General features: G+C 55.1%; 1 protein-coding gene across 1 annotated transcript; it reads left to right on the top strand.

Moving 5' to 3' along the window:
- The first annotated feature begins 159 nt into the window (after positions 1-159).
- On the top strand, positions 160-7556 carry PSMD13 (proteasome 26S subunit, non-ATPase 13). The gene is made up of 13 exons (XM_066551715.1): positions 160-351; positions 606-684; positions 1304-1338; positions 1435-1490; positions 1840-1883; positions 2081-2167; positions 3087-3258; positions 3769-3848; positions 3931-4056; positions 4550-4612; positions 5325-5405; positions 6052-6168; positions 6892-7556. The coding sequence occupies exons 1-13, from the start codon at positions 257-259 to the stop codon at positions 6985-6987; spliced, it is 1131 nt and encodes a 376-aa protein (XP_066407812.1). The 5' UTR covers positions 160-256; the 3' UTR covers positions 6988-7556.
- The last annotated feature ends 4351 nt before the right edge of the window (positions 7557-11907 follow it).

The raw sequence follows: 11907 nt of genomic DNA, 5'->3' as shown, positions 1-11907 counted from the left end.
CGGGGGAAGGCCCGGGGGTCGGCGGCGGGGCGGCGTTGCCGTGGCGACCACGGGGCGCGGCGGGAGCGGCGCGGAGCGAGTGCGCGGCGGCGGCGGGCGCGGGGCGTTACGGTACCCGGCGGGCCCCGCGCGGCCGGAAGTGAGTGCGCACCGCGGGGACGGCGCGGCCTCCTCGCTCCGCTCCCGTCCGGCCCCGACCCGGCCCCGGTCCCGGCTCCGGTCCCGGCTCCGTCCGGGCCCCGCCGCTGCCGCCGCCATGAAGGACGTGCCGGGCTTCCTGCAGCAGAGCCAGAGCGCGGGGCCGGGCCAGGCCGCCGTGTGGCACCGCCTCGAGGAGCTCTACAACAAGAAGTGAGCGGGGACGGGGTGCGGGGGGATCGCCCGTCCCGGGTCCCGCTGCCCTCCTCCCTTCGGCTGAGGGGCCCGGCTGGGCCCGCGTCCCTTTAGCCGCCCGGGAGGTGACTCCGGCGGGGTTTGCCCCTGCCAGGGGGTCCCAGCCCCCGGTTCGCCCCCGGTCCGCGCCCTCATCAGTCCCGGCTCGGCACGGCCCGGGTTGTGGCTCGGTTCGGCGGCCTTGGGCTCACGGGGCTGTTCTGTGTCCTCAGGCTGTGGCACCAGCTCACTCTGCAGGTGCTGGACTTCGTGCAGGACCCCTGCTTCGCCCAGGGAGATGGGCTCATCAAGGTGAGCGGACTCTTCCCGGCTTTCCTGGCTTTTTGTACCAGGAAAAACTCAGCCCGCGGCTTCTCTCTTTCCTAATTCTCTTGGAGAGTTACTGACTTAGGTGGGTTCGGCTCTTGGGGTGTTTGCACTGGTGACTGTGTGGAAATTCTGCTGAAGTTAAACATCTCGGGTTCAGAAGCTTCAAAGTGATTCTTTACCTCACTCACCTAAAATTTTTATTTTTGGGAGCTGTAGGGAGATTTTTTTTTCGTTACGTATTTTAGCAAGAGGTTTGTAAGTGCAGGATGAGTGGTCACTGAAAGAAGCTTGTGGGGATAGAATTAGATAAAATGAGCAGTTCTGGGTTCTGAGCAGTGCTGGAATTTCTGTATGGGATGCCCGATTTTCTGGAAAAATCATAGGATTGAGGGATTTGAATGGTGTGGGTTGGAAGAGACCTTGAGGATCATCATGTTCCACCCTCCTTGGAAGGGACACCTTCCACTAGCCCAGTTGGCTCGCAGCCCTGTCCAGCACTTCCAGGAATGTTCAAATGAGCTGGAATAGAGAGGAAATAATGGTGAGGAGCTCTGAACTGGGGTGTCCTTTGCCGTGAGTGTCCTTGTCTTTTTCCCTGCAGCTCTACGAGAACTTCATCAGCGAGTTTGAGCACAGGTGAGTCACTGGGAGTCACCTGGGGGGGCTTGGGGGTCACCTGGGGGGGCTTGGGGGTCACCTGGGGAGGTGCTGACTCTGAGCTGCTCTCTGCAGGGTGAACCCTCTGTCCCTGGTGGAGATTATCCTGCACGTGGTCCGGCAGATGACAGGTGCGTGTCCTCTCCTCTTCCCTGTCCTGTTGTGACCTCTGGAAGGTGGCCAGGGATGGGTCAGCCTTGGATGGGAAGTTGTTGTGCTTCTGCTGTGTTGGGAAGGGAAAGTGCTGGCTTAGAAAGCTTAAGTTGTTGTTGATTCCTGGAGTAGGAAGTCCACAGCTGCCCTGGAGAGGTGGTTGGTGAGGAAAAGCCCAGCTTACCTGGCAGCAACTGCTGCAGGCTGAGGGTACACCATGGAAAACCCATATCCCAGCCATCAGGAATCCTGTCAAAGGTGGCTTGGTAGGTGAGGTTTAGCTCCATGAGAGCTGCTCATTTAAATCTGTTTTTCTCTCTACTCCAGATCCCAATGTGGCCCTGACTTTTCTGGAGAAGACCCGGGAAAAGGTATGTTGGAAGTTGCTCTTGCTGAGTTTTGCCTCCGAGCAGGCCAAGAGTCACTGACATGTGTGTCACCTATGCTGGAGAGCAGCACCTTTCCACGGGGATTTGAATGCAGGAATATGGTCACAAGTGACATTTACCCAGCCCCTGGAGCACACCTGGCTGCAGGTGACACTGAACAGGTCCCTGTGTCCCTGCAGGTGAAGAGCAGCGACGAGGCCGTGATCCTGTGCAAAACAGCCATCGGGGCCCTCAAGCTCAACATCGGGGACCTGCAGGTCACCAAGGTGAGGGGCAGCCTGGGATAGGGAGTTTTGGGGTGCTATGATGTTCCTTGGTTATCCCAGCTCCCGGCCCTGAGGGGCTTTTGAGCTCACCAGGACGTGGGAGCTGCTCATGGTGACCTGTGGTGTTGTTGCCTGAGCGAAGCACATGGGGTTTGTCATCCTTGGCTGGTTTTAAAACCATCTTTTAAACCCAAAATGGTGTTTTTCAGGCAGGGCTGTGGTTGTGTTTGTAGGGGTCCTAGGACAAGGGAAGAGATAAGAATCTTGACTCCATGTTTCAGAAGGCTGATTTATTATTTTATTATATATATTATGTTAAAAGAAAATGATATATTAGAACTATATTAAAAGCATAGAAGAAAGGATTTCATCAGAAGGCTTGAAAGGAATAGAAAAGAATGAATAACAAAAGCTCGTGACTTTCAGAGAGTCTGAGCCAGCTGACTGTGATTGGCCATTAATTAGAAACAACCAACATGGCCCAATCAAAGATGCACCTGTTGTATTCCACAGCAGCAGATAATTATTGTTTTTCTTTTCCTCTGAGGCTTTTCAGCTTCTCAGGAGAAAAATCCTGGCAAAGGGATTTTTCAGAAAATATCATAGTAACACGAGGCAGCTTTGGTTCTCTTAGAGCAAGTGCTGAGGGATGGGTTTGGGTTGGAAAGGACCTTGAAAATCACCCAGTCATTGGCAGGGACACCTTCCACTATCCCAGGTTGCTCCACCCTGGCATTGGACACTTCCAGGGGTGGATCAGCTGCAGCCTTCTGGGCACCCTGTGCCAGGGCCTCAGCACCCCCACAGGGAAGGGTGTGGGAGCCATGGTGGCTTTGCCTGGGATGTCACCAGGGATCCCTCAGGAAGGCTGCCATCCTCAGAGCTGGGAGCTGTAAGAGGCAGGTCTTGTCCTTCCCAGGAGACCATTGAGGAGGTGGAGGAGATGCTGAACACTCTCCCTGGGGTGACATCAGTGCACAGCCGCTTCTACGACCTCTCCAGCAAGTACTACCAGACCGTGGGCAACCACGCTGCCTACTACAAGGATGCACTGCGCTTCCTGGGCTGCATCGAGGTCAAGGACCTGCCAGGTAACTCCTCCCCAGGGGAAATCCCACCTTCCACGCTCTGCCTCATCCCCCCAGCCCAGATAAGTGCCCTGGCTGAGGTTTTCCCTCCGTGTCGTTTTGGCTGTGCTGTGCTGGATCCGAGGTGTGGCTGGACTGAGGAGTGACCCCCAAGGAGCTGCTCCTGGGTTGCACTGGGGGAAAAGGGAGAATGCTCCTGCCAGAAGGACAAGTTTGTTCCAATTCCCAAAAATCTTCACTCTAGATTCAAAAAGGAGCCCTTTTGTGCTGTGGTTGCTGCAGGCTTCTGAATTTCAGATGGTGTGGAGGAAGATGAGGGCTGGGAATAGTTTAATGTAGGTGAGGGAGGGCTCAATGGGGCTTTAAGTGGTGCTTTATCCAAATTATTTTTAGCTTTGTTTTTTTCCCATCCCAATTCTTTTTTATTAGGGTATTTTTTTATCTCTACTGGTTTTGGTCTGGGTATTTTTTTTCATCCAAATTATTTTTGGTTTGTTTTTTTTTTTTTCCCAGTATCAGAGCAGCAGGAGAGAGCCTTCACCCTGGGGCTGGCTGGGCTGCTGGGAGAAGGCGTCTACAACTTTGGGGAGCTGGTGAGTGGTGCCACATCCCTTCATCCCTGGAGCCCCAGGAGCTGGTGTTCCCCTGCTGACAGCCCCCTGCCTGTCCCTGCAGCTGATGCACCCCGTGCTGGAGTCCCTGCGCAGCACAGACCGGCAGTGGCTCATTGACACCCTCTTCGCCTTCAACAGCGGCAACGTGGAGACCTTCCAGGCCCTCAAGTCGGCCTGGGGGCAGCAGGTGAGGGCTCTGGGACTGCTCAAGGCCCAGGCTTGGGAGTTCCACCTGACACTTGGAGTCTGTGGGCTTTTTCTTAATCAGCTTTGCCTCATTCCTGGCTCTGGAGCACTGGTACAGTTCTGGTCGGAGCCTAGGAGTGGTTATTCCATCTCGATACGCATAATTAGTTTTCTTTTGGCTTCCCTCTGGAGTGCTTCCAGTGGAAAACAGTGGTTTTCACTCCTGTTCTGGGAACTGTGGGGGGAAACGGTGATGTTGAATGTTACTTGCACTGGCTACAGCAGGAATCACTGGCTTAGCAGTGGATTTGTGAGGTCACTGGCACTTGGATTGTTTTCTGGAACCATTCCTGGCTGGTGGGTGGGCTGTGGTGGCCTCCTTCCTCTTAAATGGATCCTCTCAGGGATTTATTCCTGTATGTAATGCTGTTCTGCGCCACGATGAGGAGAAAATGTAATCCTGACCTGATTTGGTGCCTTTTCTCCCCTCACAGCCTGACCTGGCTGCCAATGAAGCGCTCCTGCTGCAGAAGATCCAGCTGTTGTGTCTCATGGAGGTGAGCTGGGATGTGCTCAGTGTGTCTGGTCACCCACCCGCAGGAACTCCTGGATACAGGAAGTTCAGTGTGGATTTGACCTGTAGATGGAGCCACAAGCAGGTGCCATGAGGGAAAACACCTCGTGCTGGGCTGCTTGTCCCTAACGCCAGCGGGGCTCTTGTGTGGAGTGCCAGGACAAGGGGGAATAGCTGCTCTGACAGAAGGTTAGGTGGGATATTGGGAAGAAATTCTTCCCTGTGGGGGTGCTGAGGCCCTGGCACAGGTGCCCAGAGAAGCTGTGCCTGCCCCATCCCTGGAAGTGTCCAAGGCCAGGTTTGACAGGGCTTGAAGCAGCCTGGCATAGTGGAAGATGTTCATTCTGTGGTATGGAGGAGGGGGAGAGCAATCCTTCAGGGATGGTGTCTGCAGTATGTTCCAGGATAAAAAAAGACTTTTAGAACAGAGTTCAACATTTTTGTTTCCCAAGGTCTGAGGGTCCTTTCCCTGATGGATAGCCTGAAACAGTCCCTTCCTGTCACTGGAAGGCTCTGTTGTCACCATGCTAATGTAAAACATTCTTGCTTGACTTATTTTGATTAAACATGAGAAATGTAGTTGCCAGTGCCAAGTGAGACTTGGCAGGGCAGTTTGGGGGAGGCTCTGTGAGCTGTGGGAATCCCTAAAGCCCTCTGGGGGTTGGTTTTTTTTTTGTTTTTTTCCCTGGATCCAGATGACTTTCACCCGCCCGGCCAACCACCGCCAGCTCACCTTCGAGGAGATTGCCAAGAGTGCCAAAGTCACCGTCAACGAGGTGAGCTTGGGGTTAGACACCCTTGGTAATGTCCAGGTTCTGGAGCTCTGAGAGTGCCTGGATAGACCTGAACCACACAGAATCCCAGAATCATTTAGGCTGGAAAAAAGCTCTCAGATCATCAAGCCCAACCTGCGGCTGGAGCGCTGAGTGCCACATCCAGTCATTCCTTGGACACCTCCAGGAATGGGGACTTCAACACCTCCCTGGGCAGCCCTTTCCAATGCCTGACAGCCCTTCCCATGGAGAAATTCTTCCTGATGTTCAACCTGAACCTCCCCTGGTGCAATTTCCTTTTGTCCTGTCATTTGCTCCCTTGGAGAAGAGACCAACTCCCACCTGCTGCTGGGGACAATTGGGGCTTTTTGGCTTTTTCCAAATGCCTTGCTCTTCCTTGGATTTCAGAGAAAAGAAAATAACTCTAGTTTTTTAGGGGAAAAAGAACTAAAACCGCCTAAAATCCAGTTTTAGGGAAAGGTTTTAGGGAGAATTCCTTTTTGCTGAGGTTCTGTCACCTGAAAGGGGACAGCTGTGAGAGCTGCTGCCCTGGATTCTGAGGGGATCTCATGTGAAGATGCCAAGTTTTATTCAACTCGGGGAAAATGGGGTGATCTGGGTCATTTCCCAGGATTATCTGTGTTTCCAGGTGGAGCTGCTGGTGATGAAGGCGCTCTCAGTGGGGCTGGTGAAGGGCAGCATTGATGAAGTGGACAAGAGGGTGCACATGACATGGGTGCAGCCACGGGTGCTGGACCTGCAGCAGGTAATGGCCACCAGCTAAGCTGGGCTGGGTGAGGTGACCTGGGATGAGTCATGGCTTGGGAATGAGCCTCCTTGGGGGCTTGGCTTTGCCCCTGGGGTGTTTCACCCAGAAACCTTCCAGGAGGTGGGACAGGACAGGGCTGGCACCTCCCTTGTGAAAGCCACGCAAACATCATGGAACACAGAATCCATGGCTGTGTTTTCCAGAAGGATCCAGGCCTCATTCCTAAATGCATGAAACAACCTCTGGGAGTTTTGGGGATGTAGGAGGCACATTCCTCTTGGGAAGAAAGAAATCCAGGATATAATGGAGCTGTTGAGCTTCTCAGGTTCATCCTTGTAACACTTAAGGAGACTGTGCAAGGTGTCTACCTTCAAACCCAAAATGAGTGCCTGGAATTCCAGCTGCAGACTGAAATGCTTTGGTGCATTTCAGTTTAACCCTTCCTTACTGATGTGCTGGTAGAAGCTGTTAATTCCAGAATCCCAGGATGGTTTGCGTTGGGAGGGACCTTAAAGCCCATCCATGGGCAGGGACACCTTCTGCTAGACCAGGTTGTTCCAAGCCCCATTCAGCCTGGCCTGGAACACTTCCAGGGATGGGGCATCTCCCTTTCTCAGTGAATGGGGCTCTGAGGGATGGTTTGAGCTCTCAGGTGTGAGAAGGAGCCTGTGGGCATTCCCAGGAGCTGAGGCACTCTGTCCCTGTGGCCTTGCCTTGCAGATCAAGGGGATGAAGGATCGCCTGGAGTTCTGGTGCACGGACGTGCGGAGCATGGAGATGCTGGTGGAGCACCAAGCCCACGACATCCTGACATAGAGGAGAGAGAGATTCCTGCTGCTCCTGAGGCCAGCAGCACTCAGAGCACTGACTGTACTGAATCCTTGGAGGGGTGGGTGGGCAGAGCAGGAGCAGCCTGGGATGTGGCGAGCAGGAGGATGTGGCCTTTTGCTGTGTGACCCTTTGGTGCTCGAGCCAAGCTTTCCCTCTGCTGGCAGGAGTGGCTCTGGGGGGATGGATCACTCCTGATCCGTCCTGCCTCCAGCTGCTGCAGGAGGGTGGGATCCTAGTGCAGGATCCAAGGGGTCTTGGCCTTAGGGAACACAGCCTGTCCTGCTGCCCTCTCCCCCTGCCCCTGCAGCAGCCTGAGGCAGCATTCCCCAAATCTTCTTCCCCAAATCCTCTTCCTCCCCTGGCCCTGCTACCCTCCGCCCCTCCTCATCTGCAGCAGAGGGAGTGTTTGCTCCATCCAAGGGTTTTCCCGGGATTCCTGGTTAGTGGGTGTGTCCATACACGTGAGGGGTGGGTGTCTTTCACCAACGCTTTGTGCTCAGGTGAGGTGCAGCGGCATTGCCGGAATAAACGTCTCTGCCTTCCCTTTTTGGGAATTCTGTGTCATCTCCATCCCTGGCAGCTGAGCTGCTGATGATTCCTTTAAAAACAGGTTTCCATGGTCAGGCCTTGCCACTCCTGGGATTCAGGAGCTTTCCTCACCAGTTTGGTTCTCTGGTGTTATCAACAAATGGCATTGCTGGAATTTTTGTGCTATTCCTACCTTGACTGAGGGTATTAATCCAGCAAGAGAAAGAAGGGAGCATGGTGCAGAGATGCCTCACACAAGGGAGACAAACTTTGGAAAACAGGACAAAATGGAATTGCTGGAGTCTGTCCCTGCTCACCTTCCTCCTGCTGCTCTCCAGGCCCTTCTGGCTGAAATTCCCTCCTGGATGGGTTGTTCAGTGCCCGCTGCCTGCCTCTTCCCTACCCACCCACTTGGTTCAACTTGCCCAATTCCTGCTGCATCCTGTCGTCCAAGGCTTACTCCTGGTGCCACTTTTACTGACTTCAGGAGAGGGTGTGGAAGAAGTAGGTGTTCCAATCAAGAAAATATTTCCTTTATTTCATAGCTGAGAACAGGAGAAGGCTTAAAGGAGCGCAGTCTCCTTCCCAGTGCTGTCAGATCTCACCCTCATTCCCAGGGCTGTCACTACACTTCAGGGAATAAAGGAAACTCCACTGGAGTCATTGAATTGCGGGTCTGCTGTTGCTTGATATCAGCATCCAAAACCCAGAATGTCGCTGTGGGAAGAAGTACCAGCTTCTCCCAGGAGCATTCCAACATCTCCCATGCTGTGGGAGCACTCTCCTGGCTGTGAAGCTCTGAGCAGCTCCTGGGAATGAGGGTCAGATCTGTGGAACCATGACGGCTCCAGAGGCTTTTCCAAGACACCTGGAAGTACCCCTCGCTGCCCAAACCTTCCACGTGCTGGCTGCTTCCCTGGCACAGGCAATTTGGGATGTGGTGGGTGGAGAGGCCCTTCCTGCAGGGCAGGGAGTGGGCAGGCATGCAGCCCCCAGCCCGTGGCACCCTTTTAATGTCATTTCCAGCCTTTGGGTGTTTTCCTGCCGGGAATTTACCTTGGAATGGCTTCCTTGCGTGTGCTGGGAGAGGTGACTGGGTGCACACAGTGCTTCAGGTGTTAGAAGCTCCAGAGGGAATGTGCCTTCCCATTGGGACCTGCTGGCAGCCCTTGAGGGAGTGCTGCCATCAGGGCAGCGGGCACAGCTCTGGTTCCTTGCCTACAGGATGGAGCAAACCCAGTGAGCCCTTGTTGGATGCAAAGGTGGATTTTAATGAGCAGGTTCAGGGGGTTCCATCCCGGCGAGGCTCTGTCCCGAGGCCTCTTCCCTGGGGATGCTCTCAGCAGGGATCAGGCTGCTCCTGCCACTCCTCACTCAGGCCTGCTCCTGTAGTTGTAGATGTTGCTCAGGACCCAGGCTGTGGGCAGCATGAAGGACGAGAACATCAGGCTGAAGGCCACAGCTTGTTCCTGAGGGGGACAAAGAGCAGGAATCAGTGGCATGGATGCACCACGGCCATAGCACACAGGGCTCCCAAAATGGCTGCGCTGCTGCCATCCAACACCAGACCCAGCTGGCTTCCCTGTGCTCTTCCCAGGCCTTGGCACCTGCCCTGGGGCTGTGGAGGGAGCTGTGGGGAGCAGAGCTGTTCCCACTGGCGGTGGATGGAGCTGGTGCTCTCCAGGTTTGTTCCTCTGAGACACTGGAGCAGTGCATGACCTTGAGGCTGTGGCCGGGGCCTGCAGTGTTCCTGACTTTCAGGTGACTTTGGGATGGGAATTGCAGCCAGCAGCAGCCCCTCATTTCCCCAGTGCAGCCAGGACAGCATTAACCTCCCACACTGGCACCTTCCTTTGATTTATTTGCTTGGAAAAAGCCTCTCCAGGCTCCTGCAGCTCCTTTCTTGAAGACCTTGGAAAGGCAGCAGAGGGAAAACCCCAAATAAAGGGGCGAAGGGGGAATCAGGCAGGATTTTGGGGGAAAGCTCATTTTCCCAGCTTGTTTCACCCAGCCTGGGAGGGTCTGGTTTGGGGGGGACTGTCCCCACTGTTGTGGGGGGCTGTCAGAGGGACCTTGGGCTCTGCGGTGACAGCAGCTCCTGTCCCGTGGGGTCTGTCCCAGGATAGGGGGCCAGGGTCTGGGTCTGGGCCCGAGGGACCACCAGTGTCACTGCTGCCCCTTGCCCTGGGCTGCAGGGGATCCCCAAACCTCAAAGGTTAAAAAAGGGGCTGAAAGGACAAAACCAAACAAAAGCAGGAGGTGGGGGGCTGGGGGAGCAGGGCATGGACACTGTGGGGATGTGGGCTGGAGTTGAGGGCTCATTCCTTCTTTTCCTCCCCTTCCCCCTTTGCTTCCACCCCCCTTCCAAAACAATTTGGCCCTGACACAGAGGGTTTGGGCCCCTCCATGCGGGCTGTTCCCACTTTTTCAGCCCCCCAGAATACTCACACCAGGAGAGAGCGGGTGCTTGGGGGGGTGGGAGCGGAGCTGTGCCCGGGGGACCCGGCTGATCCGGAGTGCTGCTGCCAGGAGCTGGGAGCCCCTCTGGAAACCCCTCATGGCGCTCTCAGGGCGATCCCACTGCTCCTCCTCGCTCTGCAGCTGCCCGGCTTGTCACTGTCACTGCTGCCACCACTCCCCTGTCACTCCTTGGCACAGCTCCAGGGGCACAGGGAGGAACAGCCTGACACAGACAGGTTTGCCCAAGTCGCTCTCTGCTTAGTTTTTCTACCCTTAATTGTTTTGGGATTTTTTCCCCTTAGCACTGCCCAGGACTCTGAGACCAAAGACTGTCCCCAGCCAGCACGGGGGGACACTGAGATGCTCTGCTGGGGAGCAGAGACCTCCTCTTGGAGGGGCCTTTTCCCTTAGAGCAAAACTCTTCCTTTGGAGCAGAACTCCTCTCTCCTTGGACCTCCTTTTCTGTGGGCTTTTATAACCTTTATAAGACTCAAAAGACTATTCAGTGAGAAAGGACTTTATGGAAGGAGCTATTTCCAAATTCCTCTGATAAAGGGAAGGAAGTGGGGTGTGTGCCACTGGGATCAGCTGGGGAAGGAACACCTTGTCCCTGTGTGCTGGTGGCTGCTGGAGGGGGACTCCAGTGCCCCAGAACCCCTATGGATGCCCAGGGGATGGATATTCCTGCCCTTGCCACTGACTCAGCCTGTGCTGGAATCAGCAGCTGGTTGTGAGGAACCAACCAAAGGGGAAATGAATCCTGCTGGGGCCCAGCTGGGATTAGACCCTGGAATAGCAAAGGAGTAGAGCTGGGAGCAAGTGTTACTGCTCAGGCTTGGGATGCCATAAGACATCCCTGGAGCATTGGCAGCTGCAGGACTGACCCAGCCAGGCTCCAGGGGGCTTTTCCATGGATTTACAGCACAGGACAGATGTGTTGAGCCAGTCCTGTAAGTGCTGGATCCTGGTGAGCACCGGAGGCTGCTCAGAGCAGCCGATGGCGTCTGGCTGCAGCTCCAGCCGTGGATCCCTGACCCACCAGGATGGCACCAGCTGGAAGGGGCTGGGAAAAGCATGCCAAAGCCAAAGTCCAGATGGAATTTTTGTTCTCCCTGGAAACAGGCAAGGGAAAGGGTCAGAGCGTGGCTGGGGGCACGGGAGGTCAGTGGGGTGTGCTGCTAACCCGGCTCTCTGCCAGCGGCTTTGGGATCACAACTCATCTGACTCGGTTTTCCTCTTTCAGTTCCTCCTCCCCAGGCACAGGGCAGCCCCAGGAGTGCCGCGCTCCCTCCGCGGGCACTCAGCTCAGCTGGACAAACACCTGTGTGTCCAGGATCATTTTTCCAACTATTTCTTTTTAAGGAGACGGGGGAAAAAAAGCGATTTCCTTCCTTCTTTCTCGGTTGGGCAACTTCCGTCCTTGCCTGGAGCAGCGTCTCTCCGCCTGCACAGGCTCAGCCCGGCCTCGGGACACAAGGCAAGACCCACCTCCTCCCTCCCGCACCCTGGGGCTTGGGCTGGGTCGGGATTTTTTACTTTCCCGAAGGCAGGATTTTCCTCCCAGCTCAGTCTCGGTGAGGAAACCGAGCTGAGCTTGGGCGTTCCTGCATCCGGCTGCTGTCAGGGAGGGATTTGGGGGCTGGGCGCCCTCCTTGCCCCGGTGTCACCCCGGCTGGATTGCCAGCTCTGCTCAGAGTCTCTCCGAGCCTCATTTCGTCATTCCTGTGTTTTTCCTGTGCCCGGCATTGCCAGGAGCCAGCTGCAGCTGCCTTTTGTCAGGGGCTGCTTGTGCACGTCTGTATCTGTACATATCTTTAGTCTGTAATTGTATCTATGTTTGTACATGATACATAAATATAGTTTTATGTATAAATCAGTGGGATTGAAAGGTCCTGCCCTAGGAGGCTGAGCTGGAGA

The sequence above is a fragment of the Molothrus aeneus genome, chromosome 6, assembly GCF_037042795.1.
Source record: "Molothrus aeneus isolate 106 chromosome 6, BPBGC_Maene_1.0, whole genome shotgun sequence".
Classification (NCBI taxonomy): domain Eukaryota; kingdom Metazoa; phylum Chordata; class Aves; order Passeriformes; family Icteridae; genus Molothrus; species Molothrus aeneus.
This window is presented reverse-complemented; position numbering and strand designations above follow the sequence as displayed.

Excerpts from the sequence above, each read along its gene's own strand:
- PSMD13 (XM_066551715.1), top strand. The coding sequence starts at position 257 with ATGAAGGACGTGCCGGGCTTCCTGCAGCAGAGCCAGAGCGCGGGGCCG. Across the intron at positions 685-1,303 it reads AGGGAGATGGGCTCATCAAG|CTCTACGAGAACTTCATCAG; the intron begins GTGAGCGGACTC and ends TTTTCCCTGCAG. Across the intron at positions 3,849-3,930 it reads TCTACAACTTTGGGGAGCTG|CTGATGCACCCCGTGCTGGA; the intron begins GTGAGTGGTGCC and ends CTGTCCCTGCAG.